This window comes from Phyllobates terribilis, unplaced genomic scaffold (genome assembly GCF_046119375.1).
Source record: "Phyllobates terribilis strain yellow unplaced genomic scaffold, ASM4611937v1 Scaffold_8__6_contigs__length_399053987, whole genome shotgun sequence".
NCBI classification, from domain to species: domain Eukaryota; kingdom Metazoa; phylum Chordata; class Amphibia; order Anura; family Dendrobatidae; genus Phyllobates; species Phyllobates terribilis.
In genome coordinates, this window is record NW_027362768.1 from 7417862 (window position 1) to 7435945 (window position 18084).

Here is an 18084-nt window from a genome sequence, read left to right on the forward strand (position 1 = left end):
CAGTGGCTTCCGCTGCCGGGAGCGGACGTGTTCCCGGCAGTGTGAGCTTACAGCAGCCATGCACAGCTGTCACCATCTCCAGATGTGACAGCTGTGTATGGGAGATCAGCGCAGGAACGTGGAGAGGTAACTATTTTTTTTTAGTAAACTAAGAATTAAATAAAATGGTGCTTTATTTCAAATAAATTATTTTTTTCTGTGTGTAGTGTGTGTTTTTTCTTTTTAACACTTTGTAGGTTAGTAATGGGGGTGTCTTGTAGACGCCCATCATTACTAACCTGGGCTTCATGGCAGCTGGCGCTGACATGAACCCCACCACTATTACCCCCTGCCACCGCACCAGGGCAGCGTGGAAGAGCGAGGCTAGGTGCCAGAATTGGCGCATCCCGTGGATGCGCCATTTCTGGGGCGGCTGACGGCTGTTGTTTCTAGCTTGGGAGGGGGCCAATATTCATGGCACCCTTCCTGGGCTATTAATATCAGCCCCCAGGTGTATGCCTAGCCTTTGCTAGCTATTAAAATAGGGGGGACCCCACGTCATTTTTTGGGGGGGGGTCCCCTATTTTAATAGCTAGTAAAGGCTAGGTATTCAGCTGGGGGCTGATATTAGTAGCCTGGGAAGCTCCGTGGGTATTACCCCCTTCCCAGGCTTCAAACATCTGCCCCAGCCGTCTGCTTAACCTCTGCTAGAGACTAAAATTATGGGGGATCCCACGCCAATTTTTTTTTTAATAAATCCTTTATTTTAACACTAAATGACACTTAAGGGGTTAATAAAGATGCAGTCCCTAAATTATTAGTTATTTTTTTAATTAATTTTTCCAAAAAATTTTGACGTGGGCTTTGCCATATTTTTGTATGCCAGCCAGGTACAGCATCCAGGAACGGGCTGCCCCCAACTCCCAGCTGCCTATTTGTACCTGGCCGGACACAACAATATAGGGAAGCCCTTTTTTTATTATTATTTCATGAATTTCATGAAATAATTAAAAAAAAAAATACGTGGGGCTTCGCCCTATTTTTGTGTCCAGCCAGGTACAACTAGGCAGCTGGGGGCTGGAATCTGCAGCGCAGGGAGGCCCAAGCTTTCTGGGCCCCACCCGCTGCAAATTGCAGTCCGCAGCCACCCCGGAAAATGGAGCGTTCATAGAAGCACCATCTTCTGGCGCTGTACCCAACTCATCCAGGGCCCTGGTGTGGTGGCTCACTGGGTAATAAAGGGGTTAGTGCCAGCTAGGCATTATCAGCTGGCCCTAAGCCCGAAATTCATGGGGTCACGCCAATATTAGACATGACCGCCATGAATTTCTAGTAAAGTATTTAAAAAAAAACACAACACCCAGAATAAAGTCCTTTAATTGAAATAAAGACACAATTCTTTATTGTTCTAAATTAAACCATACTTACCATCACACCCATTCCAGCTGAAGCCAACGATCTCCTGCAATAAAAGAAAAATAATAAAGCAATATCATCCTTACCTTTCCATGGTTCCCAGGACAGCTTCACCTCTGCTACATCGAGTTGACAGGCTGGACCGCAGCAGAACGCTGCCATCCAGCCTGTCATCCCGCGGACACTGAGAAGCGCAGGCATGCTTGCGCTCCTCAGTGTCAGACTGTGACGGCATAAAGATGAGCCGAGTCTCTCACGCAGGAGAATTCTCCCACGCTGTCAGTGACGTGCATGAGGTGAGCTGAGTTAATTGTCGGCTCATCTGGATGCCGTCACAGCCAGACACTGAGGAGTGCAAGCATGCCTGCGCTTCTCAGTGTCCGCGGGATGACAGTCTGGATGGCAGCGTTCTGCTGCGGTCCAGCCTGTCATCTCGATGTAGCAGAGCTGAAGCCGTCCTGGGAACCATGGAAAGGTAAGGATGATGTTGCTTTATTATTTTTCTTTTATTGCAGGAGATCGTTGGCTTCAGCTGGAATGGGCGTGATGGTAAGTATAGTTTAATTTAGAACAATAAAGAATTGTGTGTTTATTTCAATTAAAGGACTTTATTCTGGATGTTGTGTTTTTTTTAACTTTGACTATGGGGTTAGTAATGGGGGTGTCTTATAGACGCCTCTCCATTACTAACCTGGGCTTGATGTCAGCTGGCATTATAAGCTGACATCAACCCCAGCCCTATTACCCCACTGCCACCGCTACAGGGCAGTGGGAAGAGCGAGGCTAAGTGCCAGAATTGGCGCATCCTATGGATGCGCCATTTCTGGGGCGGCTGACGGCTGGTGTTTCTAGCCTTTAAGGGGGCCAATATTCATGGCACCCTTCCTGGGCTATTAATATCAGCCCCCAGCTGTCTGCCTAGCCTTTGCTAGCTATTAAAATAGGGGGGACCCCACGTCATTTTTTTGGGGGGTCCCCCATTTTAATAGCTAGTAAAGGCTAGGTATTCAGCTGGGGGCTGATATTAGTAGCCTGGGGAGCTCCGTGGGTATTACCCCCTTCCCAGGCTTCAAACATCTGCCCCAGCCGTCTGCTTAACCTCCGCTAGAGACTAAAATTACGGGGAACCCCACGCCAATTTATTTTTTAATAAATCCTTTATTTTAACAAAAAATGACAAGTACAGTAATCAACACTATCACTGTACTCATTATATATGTGACTGACATGTTTCTATCTATCTAATCTATGTGTGATGCTCTATTCTTTCTGTTATAAATTGTCGGGTACCGCTGCTGAATTGCCGGCCGGCTTTTTTAAAGAGACAGTGCATGAAAACACTAATTATTTTTTTAAATAAATCCTTTACACTAAATGACAAGTACAGTAAGCAACACTATCACTGTACTTCATGTATATGTGACTGACATGTTTCTATCTATCTAATCTATGTGTGAAGCTCTATTCTTTCTATTCTAAATTGTCGGGTACCGCTGCTGAATTGCCGGCCGACTTTTTTAAAGAGACGGTGTATGAAAACACTGTTATTTTTTTTAATAAATCCTTCACACTAAATGACAAGTACAGTAAGCAACACTGTCACTGTACTTCTTATATATGTGGCTGACATGGTTCTATCTATCTAATCTATGTGTGAAGCTCTATTCTTTCTGTTATAAATTGTCGGTACTGGTGTATGCCGCTGCTGAATTGCCGGCTTTTCATGTTTCACTGAGAGCACTGTTCCCATCGATTTGGGCAACCACCTCCCCCAATACATTCTACATTATTGTTAGTTGTTTTCCTTCATGTAGAATTAACCTACAAGGAAAGAAAGGGTTTATTTTCATTCCGATATTTCTGTCCCATTGACTTGCATTGGTTTCCGGTATCGGAATCGGCGATATCCGATACTTTTTGGGTATCGGCCCGATCCAATACGATCCGATATTTCCTGATATCGGAAGGTATCGCTCAACACTAGTTATAACCCTTCACTGGATCGCTTTTATGCCAGCATATACTGTAAAGAACAAACATTATTTTTCATGATCTGTATAAGGTATATGACATTTACTGGTAGGGTGGCCCCTTTAACTGTTATATGTTGACTTTTATTAATATATGAGCTACTTTTCTTCATATTAATAAATATCCACACTAAGCCGGATAACCATTAACCTGTATTGTGAATTTATTTTTCAGGGGGACATTCTTCCAAGGGTATTTTTGTTCAAAATGTGGGACTGGTGCACACAAGGAGTGTCTGGGCAGAGTGGATAACTGCGGGCGTGGAGGTAGGAAACCTCCGCACTGATTGCAATGTTTTAATGAGCTTGTAAACCAAGGCAGGAATAATTAAAGTTCATTCGGAGTGTGATGTGTTTTTATTGGAGCACATATACTCTTAAAACTGCCATTTATATGCACAATTAGAGTAGCATGTGAGATTCATGAGGACTCTGACCCTCCTTAATTATCATAAGAGTACCTAGGGAAACAGTTGGGAATTGCTTTTTATTTTAACCACTAATGCACCAATACAATGTCACCAGCGCTTACAGTGAGTCCTGTATTGCACAATTTATTCTGACGGCAAAAGTGTTATTAGTCATTTTCATATTCATGAAAATATTTATTATAGCCGTATAGGAATTATGTAGTTCTATTGAACTTACTTCAAGGCTGTGTTCATACTTTGCACCTATCTCACTTTTTTTGCATAAAAAAACAATGTGGCTGCAATATGTGAACACAGCCTTAAAGAGCACTTGTCAGCACAATTTTATAATGTAAAGTAAAGCCATGGCTGTAATGGTGCTGTAATTCTGATTACATTGATACCTTTGGTGGAGAAATCCGCATTATGGTTCTTCTTTAATCGCCATTTGAAGTTTTCTGCTAATTAGAGTTCGGTGCACAGGGGCCGGGCTGTGCACTGGGTCTTCTCCTCCCAGTCTGTTATTCCCCCGCCCTTCTGCTTCCGGTCTGTGATTCCCCCGCCCCTCCGTCTGCCTCCTGTCTGTGATTCCCCTGCCCCTCCGCCTGCCTCCGGTCTGTGATTTCCAGCCCCTCTGCCTGCCTCCGGTTTGTGATCCCCCCCCCCTCCGTCTGCCTCCTGTCTGTGATTCCCAGCCCCTCTGCCTGCCTCCGGATTGTGATTCCCCCGCCCCTCCGTCTGCCTCCTGTCTGTGACTCCCCTGCCCCTCCTCCTGCCTCCAGTCTGTGATTCCCAGCCCCTCTGCCTGTCTCCTGTCTGTGATTTCCCAGCCCCTCTGCTGGCCTCCGGTCTATGATTCTGTGGTCCCTCCACCTGCCTCTGGTCTGTGATTCCCCAGCCCCTCCATCTGCTTCTGGTCTGTGATCCTCCCACCCCTCTGCTGGCCTCCGGTCTGTGATTCCTGGCCCCTCTGCCAGCCTCCGGTCTGTGATTCCATGCCCCTCTGCCTCCCTCCGGTCTGTGATTCCAGCCCCTCCGCCTGCCTCCAGTCTATAATTCCTGGCCCTCCTGCCTCTGGTCTGTGATACCCCCGCCCCTCCGCCTGCCTCCGGTCTGTGATTCCCCCACCCTCCGCCTGCCTCCAGTCTGTGATTCCCCCGCCCCTCTGTCTGCCTCCCGTCTGTGATTCCCGGCCCCTCTGCCTTCCTCCGGTCTGTGATTCTCTGCCCCTCTGCCTGCCTTCGGTCTGTGATTCCCGGCCCCTCTGCCTGCCTTTGGTCAGTGATTCCTGGTCCCTCTGCCTGCCTCCAGCCTGTGATTCCTGGCCCCTCCACTTGCCTCTGGTCTGTGATTCCCAGCCCCTCCACCTGCCTCCGGTCTGTGATTCCCGACCCCTCTGCCTGCCTCTGGCCTGTGATTCCCCTGCCCCTCCGCCTACCTCCGGTCTGTGACTCCTCCGCCCCTCCGCCTGCCTCCGGTCTGTGATTCCCCCGCCCCTCCGCCTGCCTCCGGTCTGTGACTCCCAGCCCCTCTGCCTGCCTCCTGTCTGTGATTTCCCAGCCCTTCCATCTGCCTCCGGTCTGTGATCCTCCCGCCCCTCTGCTGGCTTCTGGTCTGTGATTCCCATTCCCTCTGCCTGCCTCTGGTCTGTGATTCTCCTGCCCCTTCGCCTGCCTCTGGTCTGTGACTCGCCCGCCCCTCCGCCTGCCTCCGGTCTGTGATTCCCCTGCCCTTCTGCCTGCCTCTGGTCTGTGATTCCCGGCCCCTCCACTTGCCTCCAGTCTGTGATTCCCCCGCCCCTCTGCCTGCCTCTGGTCTGTGATTCCCCTACCCCTTCACCTGCCTCCGGTCTGTGATGCCCCGGCCCGTGATTCCCGGCACCTCTGCCTGCCTCCGGTCTGTGATTCCCGGCCCCTCTGTCTGCCTCCAGTCTGTGATTCCCGGCCCCTCTGCCTGCCTCCGGTCTGTGATTCCCGGGCCCTCCACTTGCCTCCGGTCTGTGATTCCCCTGCCCCACTGCCTGCCTCCGGTCTGTGATTCCCCTGCCCCACTGCCTGCCTCCGGTCTGTGATTCCCCTGCCCCTTCACCTGCCTTCGTTCTGTGATTCTCGGCCACACTGGCTGCCTCTGATCTGTGATTCCCCCTGCCCCTCTGCCTGCCTCTGGTCTGTGATTCCAAGTCCCTCCACCTGCGTCTGGTCGTTGATTCCCCTGCCCCTCCCCTGCCTCGAGTCTGTGATTTCTGCCCCCTCTGCCTGCCTCCGGTCTGTGATTCCCGGCCCCGCTGCCTTCCTCCGGTCTGTTATTCTCGGTCCCTCTGCCTGCCTCCGGTCTGTGATTCCCGGCCCCTCTGCCTTCCTCCGGTCTGTGATTCCCGGTCCCTCTGCCTGCCTCCAGTCTGTGATTCCCGGCCCCTTCGCCTGCCTCCGGTCTGAGATTCCCCTGCCCCTTCGCCTGCCTCCGGTCTGTGATTCCCCTGCCCCTTCGCCTGCCTTTGATCTGTGATTCCCGGCCCCTCCGCCTGCCTGTAATCTGTGATTCCCGGCCTCTCCACCTGCCTCCGGTATGTGATCCCCCAGCCCCTCCGCCTGCCTTTGGTCTGTGATTCCCCCGCCCCTCTGCCTGCCTCTGATCTGTGATTCCCCCGCCCCTCTGCCTGCCTCCGGTCTGTGATTCCCGGCCCCTCTGCCTGTCTCCGGTCTGTGATTCCCGGTCTCTCCACTTGCCTCCGGTCTGCGATTCCCCAGCCCCTCTGCCTGCCTCCGGTATGTGATCCCCCAGCCCCTCCGCTGGCCTTCGGTCTGTGATTCCCCCAGCCCCTCTGCCTGCCTCCGGTCTGTGATTCCCGGCCCCTCTGCCTTCCTCCGGTCTGTGATTCTCGGCCCCTCTGCCTGCCTTCGGTCTGTGATTCCCGGCCCCTCTGCCTGCCTTTGGTCAGTGATTCCTGGTCCCTCTGCCTGCCTCCAGCCTGTGATTCCTGGCCCCTCCACTTGCCTCTGGTCTGTGATTCCCAGCCCCTCCACCTGCCTCCGGTCTGTGATTCCCGACCCCTCTGCCTGCCTCTGGCCTGTGATTCCCCTGCCCCTCCGCCTACCTCCGGTCTGTGACTCCTCCGCCCCTCCGCCTGCCTCCGGTCTGTGATTCCCCCGCCCCTCCGCCTGCCTCCGGTCTGTGACTCCCAGCCCCTCTGCCTGCCTCCTGTCTGTGATTTCCCAGCCCTTCCATCTGCCTCCGGTCTGTGATCCTCCCGCCCCTCTGCTGGCTTCTGGTCTGTGATTCCCATTCCCTCTGCCTGTCTCTGGTCTGTGATTCTCCTGCCCCTTCGCCTGCCTCTGGTCTGTGACTCGCCCGCCCCTCCGCCTGCCTCCGGTCTGTGATTCCCCTGCCCTTCTGCCGGCCTCTGGTCTGTGATTCCCGGCCCCTCCACTTGCCTCCAGTCTGTGATTCCCCCGCCCCTCTGCCTGCCTCTGGTCTGTGATTCCCCTACCCCTTCACCTGCCTCCGGTCTGTGATGCCCCGGCCCGTGATTCCCGGCACCTCTGCCTGCCTCTGATCTGTGATTCCCCCGCCCCTCTGCCTGCCTCCGGTCTGTGATTCCCGGCCCCTCTGCCTGCCTCCGGTCTGTGATTCCCGGCCCCTCTGTCTGCCTCCAGTCTGTGATTCCCGGCCCCTCTGCCTGCCTCCGGTCTGTGATTCCCGGGCCCTCCACTTGCCTCCGGTCTGTGATTCCCCTGCCCCACTGCCTGACCCCGGTCTGTGATTCCCCTGCCCCTTCACCTGCCTTCGTTCTGTGATTCTCGGCCACACTGGCTGCCTCTGATCTGTGATTCCCCCTGCCCCTCTGCCTGCCTCTGGTCTGTGATTCCAAGTCCCTCCACCTGCGTCTGGTCGTTGATTCCCCTGCCCCTCCCCTGCCTCGGGTCTGTGATTTCTGCCCCCTCTGCCTGCCTCCGGTCTGTGATTCCCGGCCCCGCTGCCTTCCTCCGGTCTGTTATTCTCGGTCCCTCTGCCTGCCTCCGGTCTGTGATTCCCGGCCCCTCTGCCTTCCTCCGGTCTGTGATTCCCGGTCCCTCTGCCTGCCTCCAGTCTGTGATTCCCGGCCCCTTCGCCTGCCTCCGGTCTGAGATTCCCCTGCCCCTTCGCCTGCCTCCGGTCTGTGATTCCCCTGCCCCTTCGCCTGCCTTTGATCTGTGATTCCCGGCCCCTCCGCCTGCCTGTAATCTGTGATTCCCGGCCTCTCCACCTGCCTCCGGTATGTGATCCCCCAGCCCCTCCGCCTGCCTTTGGTCTGTGATTCCCCCGCCCCTCTGCCTGCCTCTGATCTGTGATTCCCCCGCCCCTCTGCCTGCCTCCGGTCTGTGATTCCCGGCCCCTCTGCCTGTCTCCGGTCTGTGATTCCCGGTCTCTCCACTTGCCTCCGGTCTGCGATTCCCCAGCCCCTCTGCCTGCCTCCGGTATGTGATCCCCCAGCCCCTCCGCTGGCCTTCGGTCTGTGATTCCCCCGCCCCTCTGCCTGCCTCCGGTCTGTGATTCCCGGCCCCTCTGCCTGCCTCCGGTATGTGATCCCCCAGCCCCTCCGCCGGCCTTCTGTCTGTGATTCCCCAGCCCCTCTGCCTGCCTCCGGTATGTGATCCCCCAGCCCCTCCGCCGGCCTTCGGTCTGTGATCCCCCAGCCCCTCCGCCGGCCTTCTGTCTGTGATTCCCCAGCCCCTCTGCCTGCCTCCGGTATGTGATCCCCCAGCCCCTCCGCTGGCCTTCGGTCTGTGATTCCCGGCCCCTCTGCCTGCCTCCGGTATGTGATCCCCCAGCCCCTCCGCCGGCCTTCTGTCTGTGATTCCCCAGCCCCTCTGCCTGCCTCCGGTATGTGATCCCCCAGCCCCTCCGCCGGCCTTCGGTCTGTGATTCCCCAGCCCCTCTGCCTTCCCCCGGTATGTGATCCCCCATCCCCTCCGCCGGCCTTCGGTCTGTGATTCCCCCACCCCTCCGCCGACCTCCGGTTTGTGATTTTGCGGTCCCTCCACCGGCCTCCTGCCTTTGAATGACATGTCACTGCTGAGGTTTAAAACAGAGGACGCAGGTCATTCACAGACCAGAGGCAGGCGGAGCACCCTAAATCCTCAGGTAAATCGCTGGCCTGGCATTGTTTTTATTGTGTTTCTACAACAGCAAAAACTATATACTGTATCTCATGTATAAGTCCTGAGAATATGTGTAGATTTCAGAGGCAGAAAGCTGAGGATTAAATCCGCCCGAATCGGCAACGTGTGGCCCTGGCCTAATTGTTATTTGCACGTTTTCACCACAGATTTCACGTTTTGCAATTAGGTGCAATCTGCAGCAAATTCATCTGCAGCAAAATCCATGTGTGAATAGATGCTTACTGATCTCCTTATAGAGAATCCACGTATAGAGCGCAGCATGGGTCGTGCCAGGGTCCTGTCATCTGTCTGGGCTTCGGGTGACTAATGGACTAGAACAGAACATGCCAGGCTTGTGCTTGCCTACAGAGAGTGGCATGGGCAGAGCCTATTACATTAGAGGTCTACACCCCTTTATAGTGCCATGTACAATCAGACTGCTCTGTTATTCCCACTGGTAATGCTGTTTTCTAATTTCTTTCCAGAGTCCGGGACACTGAAGCCTTGGGTAGGTTAGTTTTTTTTCTTATTTCTGTGATGTAGCAAACATTCTCCTGCCATATGCTGCTGAAAAAGAGCAGTGCCTATGTATATTTTCAGAATGAACATATGTCTTCATATTGCTGCAAAACTGTGAGAAGTAAGACCGTATTTCTCTAAAATGCTGATTTTAACCCTTTAAGAGAAGAAACAGTCTGGGTAAATGTATAGCATAGTAAAGGAAACATACGTTACACAAAGCCGTGTAGTCAGCAGCCGGCTGATGGAACTGCAGTGATCAATGTCTGTAAGATGGTTATGGAGATAGATTCACTTTTAGTGATTAACAGGGGGTTAGGACAATCAGCTGACCTGAATCAATGTGTTTTCATGACTTAGATTGCAAAAAATGAGAAAACTCATCCTAATACTAATTTGGCGAAAAGATTTTGCTTTTTGTGAACTAAGGACTCATTCAGACGTATGTTTTTTTTTTCACGTATGATTAAAAACGATCCTAGTTTCATTCAAATTTGATCCGAGCTTCAAACGTTTTTCTCAGATGAGAAAATAAAATGTTTTCTACCTTCCATCTAGCAGCCTGTGAAAAACAGGCAGCACTTAGATGGCATCCGAATGCTGGCCGTTTTTTGACGGACCCATAGACCTGCATTCATGATTGTGATCCGACACTCGGATCAATATTGGACATGGCTCCGCAATTGTGTTCAGTCTGATGAAAAAAAAATCAGACTATACTAGGTACGTGTGCCATTAATAAAAATATTACTAGTATCTGTGCATTAAAAAAAACGGAGGTCTGAACGAGCCCTTAGTCTGCGTCTAACCAGCAGTCCATACAGAATCATTCATTCTGAGCTGGTAGTCGAATGATAGCTACATAATGAGATATTGGTTGATGATCTGTCATGTTTGTATGCTGTTACCTAAGATGCCATACATAAATGCATTTGTCATTTTGGACTTTATTGGCATTGCTCATAACAAATAAGATGCTGTAAGGTATAAGGTATATAAGGTAGTCGATCTGTAATTCAGTGTAACATCACAAATGGTCCTACATGATAGTCCTATATGATGGTCCTACATGATAGTCCTATATGATGGTCTTACATGATAGTCCTATATGATGGTCCTACATGATAGTCCTATATGATGGTCCTATATGATGGTACTATATGATGATCCTACATGATAGTCCTATATGATGGTCCTATATGATGATCCTACATGATAGTCCTATATGATGGTCCTACATGATAGTCCTATATGATGGTCCTACATGATAGTCCTATATGATGGTCCTACATGATAGTCCTATATGATGATCCTACATGATAATCCTATATGATGGTCCTACATGATAGTCCTATATGATGATCCTACATGATAGTCCTATATGATGGTCCTACATGATAGTCCTATATGATGATCCTACATGATAGTCCTATATGATGGTCCTACATGATAGTCCTATATGATGATCCTACATGATAGTCCTATATGATGATCCTACATGATAGTCCTATATGATAGTCCTACATGATTGTCCTATATGATTGTCCTATATGATTGTCCTATATGATGGTCCTATATGATTGTCCTATATGATTGTCCTATATGATAGTCCTACATGATTGTCCTATATGATGGTCCTATATGATGGTCCTATATGATGGTACTATATGATGCCCTCACACAGTTGCATTTCCAGTTCTTGTGAATATGTTAGCCAAAGTTAGGAGTGTACCCTAGTAGAAAAAAATTCATAACTTCCGTGTTTTTATTGGCAAAATCAGGAGCAGAGACCAAAAGTGGAAAGTAGGAAACTGGCTACACTTGTATTTATTGGCAACTACATGAGAGGATCCATCAAGGAAAATAGACACAAGTTGTTCTTTTTTGGTTTGTTTTATCTATGCTTTAATTTGATACATTTCTGTGTTTGTAACTTGTGAGGAGAATAAAACCATGAGAATATATGGTTATGCTCTTAGGAAAATTACCCATTAGAGACCTCGATCAGAGGGTCTTCCTCCGAGCTGGTCTTACCCAACAGCTGCTCTCAATTATTGATGGTCAGATTTGTACCAATCTGTTGATTTTAGAAGATGTTGCCCAGCAGGAACAGCGTCATATATTATGCAACAATTTGTATTAAAAGGGTAACTATCACTTCAAAGAACTTTTTTTTTATTTTAGGTGCTGCTGAGTGTTGCTATTTCTGAATGAGCCATTTGGAGACAGCCATGGAGCTCAACCGTAAATCTATGGGTCCGTACGCCACCATCTGTGAGAGCGATTTTCAGACCCATTGACTTACTGTTGAGACCGTACACCGATGCCAGCGTGAGGCTCATCCAGGAGCTGTGCACTTCAGAGTGGTGTTTCAATCTTTTGGTGGTGATCAAAACCTGGACCTCCACCGATCAGTAACATTATGCGGCCCCTAAAAAAGTTTTTCAAAATAATAGTTACCATTTCAGGCTCATTTTATATTTATTTAAGGTGAAAATCATCTTTTTAATAGTGAGGATTGCTTTGTATATAACTGTTTTGCTGTTTTCACCAAACAAATTAGGATGAAGATGGCAGCATACTTTTTTTTTACAGCTTTGGATTAGTTTTACTATGTCTTGCAGAAAAAATTCAAACTGAATTGGTTAAAAGGGTTGTCTAATTAAGAAAACCCATTTTATATGGTAATTCTGCAGAAGGTAATCCTCTGTTTAGGATCCTCGTGTTTTGGCCAGAATGGAGAGGACTAGGGATGAGTGGACCCGTGGAAGTTCGGGTTCGTCAAGTTCAGTTCGGGTGCCAGAACTGTACCCGAACTTGAACCAGAAACCGAACCCCAGAGAAATTAATGGGGACCCAAACTTTGGAGCTGGAAAATCTTTCTCTCTCCCCTCTATCTGTCTCTCCTCCTCGGAACCCGGAACTGTAAAACATACTTCCAGGAGAAGTTTATGTTCTGAGGTCTAGCACTGGACTCTAGGTGTCCGCTACGAACCCCAAACTTTACAGTTAGGGTTTCCTCATCTCTAGAGAGGGCCATCTCATCCTGGAATACACAGATGGCCTATTGATTTGAGATAGCACTGTGATATTAGTCTCACCTGTGGTGGCGCTGATAGGAAATTGTGCACCTAGTGCGGATTTCCTCACACATTACAGGTGGGGAAAATTAAATAGAAGTTATTGTCCAAGGTAGAGAACCTCTTTAGTAGGCGGTTAGACTGCTTGGTCATATTCATTTGCACACAGGTGACTATGATACAACAGCTGCCCTGCCTTAGTGTCCCCAGAATTAAAGGTGAGACAATAAAAAAAACTTCAAGCAGGCTGTCCTACTGCTTGGTTAGCATCACATGCATGCTGATGGCTTGTATCTGCCCTCCTTTAAAAGCCCTCAGTGAATGTCATTAAGACCAGAATGAGACTTCTAACCTGCATATGTGAACCTCATTATCCTAGGTTATCTGTACGCTACGCTTTCTTTTTTTCTTTTCACAGTCATCAGTTGATTTTTGTCATTCAAAGGACCTGTCAATTGTTAAAAACATTGGGCTAAATACCTTGTAAAAAAAATCCCTGCGCTCCCCTGATTCTGCCGCTTTTTTTGGTTTTGTGCTGTGCCACTCCATTGCAGAGATATTTACATTTGTTTCTTTTGGAGTGGAATATGTGAAATCTCTGTTTGTAGTGCAACTGGGTGTTTCTTCAGAGTCTTCTCCGGGGATGTGCACTTTCACCCCTCCGTCTCAGAAGTCGCCAATCAGCTGATCCAGAAGTCTCAGACCCTGTCTCAGTGCGCTCCGAGAGCATCAAATGTGAATATCTCTGCAAAGGGCAGTACAGCACAAATTGTAACAGAGCGGCACAATCAGGAGCGCTCAGGAATTTTTACAAGATATTTACTGATTTTTCTTGTGCTAGTGACAGTTCCCCTTTAACCCCTTCACTACCTTGGGATTTTCCGGTTTTGCATTTTGTTTTTCTGCTCCTCTTCTTCCCAGAGCCATAACTTTTTTATTTTTCCATTAATATGGCCATGTGGGGGCTTGAATTTTGCAGGACGAGTTGTACTTTTAAACAGCACCATTGATTTTACCATATCGTGTACTGGAAAACGGGAAAAAAATCCAAGTGCTGTGAAATTGCAAAAAAAGTGCAATTACACAATTTTTTATTTTAATTTACCACGTTCACTATACGGTAGAACTGACCTGCCATTATGATTCTCCAGGTCATTACAAGTTCGGAGATACTAAACATGTATAGGCTTTTTTTTATTAAAGTGGTGAAAAAAAAATCCAAATTTGTAAACAAACAAACAAAAAAATGCCGCCATTTTCCAAGAACATTTTCCGTAGCGTCTCGATTTTTTGGGCTCTGGGGCTGGGTGAGTGTTTATTTTTTTTGCGCCGAACTGACGTTTTTATTGATTTTATTTGAGGGTTGATATGATGTTTTGATCGCCTGTTATTGCATATTAATGCAATGTTGCGGTCACCAAGCAAAACGTAATTCTGGCGTTTTGATTTTTTTTCTTGTTACGCCGTTTACCTATCAGATTAATTACTTTCATATATTGATAGATCGCGCGATTCTGAACGCAACGATACCAAACATGTTGTGTTTTGAATGGGGGAAAATGGGGGTGATTTGAACTTTCATATTTTTTACATTTTTGAAAAGCTTTTTTTTATTACTTTTTTTCTTGCTTCAATAGTCTTCTTAGGCTGTGATCTTCTGATCACTTGTGCTACAGCTAGCAGGGCTACAGCCCTGCTATCTATAGCACACATGATCATCTGCTATGAACGCTGTCCACGGGGTGGCGCTTATTGCAGATCAAAAATGATAAGGACTGCACAAGACCCCTGAATTTATCTGAAAAACGTATTAGATAGCTATAGTAGTCAAAGTGCTCCTGTTTATGAATCCTGGATAAGGCATGGATAGGAGCTTATAACCTTGCCATAATACATTACATTCACAAACATTTTACATTTTAACTAAATGTTGGGTCATTCAGGCCTAAAAATTTTACATCTTCCTACTATTTTGTTCAACTATTTTTTTTATTAACATGCATCATGAAAACTACTAAAATATTGTGTCGTAGCAGAGCTTTTCCACTGTAATTTAGTACAGAGCATTTTTTACACCCTGGAGAATGTTTTTTCGTTTGTGGCAGGCAGCGTTACATCTTGAAAGATTTTCCTTCTCCCTATACATTTACGGAAGATTTAATACTTGGGACAAAGTCACTGCAATGACGGTTATTCCTCTGCATGGAAGGATGCTGACATTATTGTGGAATAGGTTTCAGTGGTTGTGAAGAATACTGACAGCTGTCACTCATTCTCACCGGTCATCATTTTCCTTTGTTATCCTGATTAATTCAGTTTTCCACCGTTGCTCAATGTCCCCTGGCTCAGATGAGTACAGAATATGACTGTCCTCCACCGTTTCAGTCTTGTAAAGAGAGACCAGCCTTCTCCGCCAGGTATTCTGTATTCAGTGCATACCTGTGACACCAGCACCCTGACTGCTATCAATCTGTAGAAGGAAAGCCGTGGGCTACTGAGCCAAGAACAGCACGCTCACTGCTAGAATTATACATGGGCACAGACTGTCACATAGACAGCAATGTACGGAAAGCGCCCGACTGCTCACAAGTGGCAGTCTGCTGGAACTTCTCTGGATAGATCGCACCCTAACACATTAAAGTGGACCTCTCATTTGCTTTTACATCTTAAATAAGGCAACGGGCTAAATATTTATTATGTTGTAATATGTCTTTTTTAGGGTTATTTTGTATTTAATACATTATTTTATGCTTTTAATATAATCATTCAATTTTTATTGCTTCATTGCTCCATTTTTATTTCCTTTCTCTCTACCCGGGTTTCTGATATGATCATGAAAGTGAATCTGTCAAGGGCAGTATAGGATAGCGGGGGATGATAAGTTTTGCTATATATACTTTTATTTGATCTCATTAAAGGGGTTTTCTTATGATTAATATTCTGGAGTGCATTGCTCACCTGCCTTCCGGCTTCCTGGTTGCCGAGGGCGGTGCGCTCCTTAGAATTGACAGTTTGGACCAGCGGTATGATCTTGTCGCTGCTCCGAATTGAGTGCTCTCCCCAAATTTGCCTTTGCAGCATTGGATAAGCCCAGGGGGCTGAGGTTGGCCAGATCCAGCGATCCATCTAGCTGCAGATCGGCATAAACAGGCTCTAAAGCATTGAGCCTCCAAGCGCTATGTGCTCCCTGCCTAGGTCTGGCCAGTAATCTTGACAATAAGTAGTAAACTTTATACAATTAAAAATCCCTCTGTTCTTGAGAACAGAGAATTTTTAATAAGAGGGAAAATGCAAATATACTTGTTTTTAAAAGCACATTGCAATTGTATCCATTTAAGGACTACTTGAGACAACCCCTTTAAAGGGGTTCTCCCAACAACAAAGTTCATTTTAATCAATAGATCTTGGAATAATAATAACTTCCACAATTGAATGCATTTAAATAAAATGTTCCTGTGCTGAGATAATCTTATAAATGTGTCCCTGCTGTGTACTGTGTAATGGCTGTGTCTGATCGTGCAGGAACATGGTCTGATCATACCACATCTACTGGGCAGGGGAAGATGCATGTAAGGGGTTAAACTGTCAGGATTGGCCACTCCTTAGATCCTGCAGTAAATGACTACAGCAACAACTAGGGTATTTGACAGAAAGAAGAGCCCATCTGTCACACCACTGAGAGATTCTGTGGTGCCTATGAGTTGTTTTAACTAAAGGGGACTATCAATGCCCCCATAGTTGCCATATTAGCACAGGCTCTTACTGGGCTCTTAATAGGATGCTTTTCAGCATCCCGTCAAGTATTTCCCTGCAATAGGTAAGTAATCAAAAGTTTCCATACTGTAGACCCTTAGTGGGATTAAATATAAAGTGTAAAAAGTTTTTTCAAATATTTAAAAAATATTTAAAAAGTAAAGGTAAATCAGCACAAAAAAGCTTTGCCCTGTTACAAATGTTGTATAATGTAAAAAATATAAAAAAAGTACACAAAATTGGTATCCTCTTATTTTTAATGACGTGAGCTATATTCACATAAATTAACTCACACTGTAAACCTCATAAAAGTAAAACTCCAAACAAACCCCCAAAATAATATACAATCCTGGAATGGCTGGTTTTGGTCATTCCAACTTCCAAAGAAAGGGAGTAAGAATGGCAAAATTCTTCTTGGCCCCCAAAAAATTGTGAAATTGCTGTTATTTTTCTTTCTCAACCCTAAAACAAATGAAAGAAAAAGTTTTTCAATTATATTCCAAAATGGTATCATTCAAAAATAGAACTCGTTCTTACGTGGCATAAAACAAAGCAAAAAAATTCTGGCTTTTAAAATGAAGAGAATAAAAAAAAAGTTAGTCCATTAAGGCTTAAAATAGTCCAGTAGTTAAAGGGAATCTGTCAACAGGTTTTTGCTACCTCATCTGAGAGCAGCATGATGTAGGCAAAGAGAAGCTGAATCCAACGGTGTGTCACTTAGATTACTGGGTGCAGCTGTTCTCACACAGAGCTTTTAGATTTAAAATGAAGCAGAGCTGAGGAAGTTAACCCCGCCCACACGACACCTAACCCCGCTCACACCAGGCTCTCTATGTATAACATCCATAGACAGTGAGCTGCCTATCACAGGGGGGCGTGTGTGACCAGGGCTCATAGGACCAGCTAGTCACAGCAATGATAAGCTACTGGTGCTAAAAGAATCACTGTAAGAGAGGCATCGCTGAAATCCGTGTTTTAACCCCTACAGTATGCTGTCTTGAGATTACATAGCAAAAACCTGATTCCCTTTAAGGTGTTAATTATATATAAAAGCCGTATTGTAATTGCATGTAAAATTTCAATAATGGATTGTGGTGTTGGGAAAGGCTCTGATGCTTCCATTCTGATATTCCGTTTGTTCCGTTTTTTAGGAGCAGACGAATGGAATAAATAAAAACGGGTTTGTTGAATTTCTGATGCTAACAGAAGCAGAGGGTCCTCATTGATTGGGGTCTGACTAGGTTATGTTAGGTGTCCTCTCTTTTTTTACTTCTTTTCTCTTTTAAAAATTGACACAAAACAGAACCTAGACGGACCCAAAATAATCATCTTTTGTTTGGATCAGAACGATTTTGCATAATCTACATTATTTAATTAATTTTTATGTATTTATTTTCTAGAGAGAAAATGGTCCTTCAAAGTCTGTAAGACACACAGATTCAGGTAGGTCCTATAAAGTTCTATCTATCGATCGTTATGGTGACATCGCCCATATTATATTGATTTTTCTGCTCCTTCTCTGTAGGCAAAAAATAAATAAAATTCCAAATCTTTTTTTCTATGACCGATAATAGTTTTAGAGCTACAATAATAAGACTGGATATAAAGCCTGCCAGGGTAACTATCTAATTATGGGTTATTTTCTGCTGTACATATTTATATATTGTGCTCTACATTACTTGTAATTGTATGCAATAGATAGTTATGAGCTGCGCTAACACAACGCTCAGCAGGAATCGTTCTCTGTGTTCACCAGTAT

General features: G+C 46.7%; 1 protein-coding gene across 4 annotated transcripts in view; it reads left to right on the plus strand.

Annotated features, from left to right (window-relative positions):
* The window catches only part of VAV3 (vav guanine nucleotide exchange factor 3), a 256738-nt gene that overhangs the window by 176134 nt on the left and 62520 nt on the right, over window positions 1–18084 (plus strand). For all 4 annotated transcript variants that reach the window (XM_073642837.1, XM_073642839.1, XM_073642838.1 and 1 more), the window contains exons 17-19: window positions 3601–3692; window positions 9459–9481; window positions 17726–17768. In XM_073642837.1, the coding sequence (XP_073498938.1) occupies window positions 3601–3692; window positions 9459–9481; window positions 17726–17768 (158 nt within the window). The remainder of the gene's footprint in view (window positions 1–3600; window positions 3693–9458; window positions 9482–17725; window positions 17769–18084) is intronic.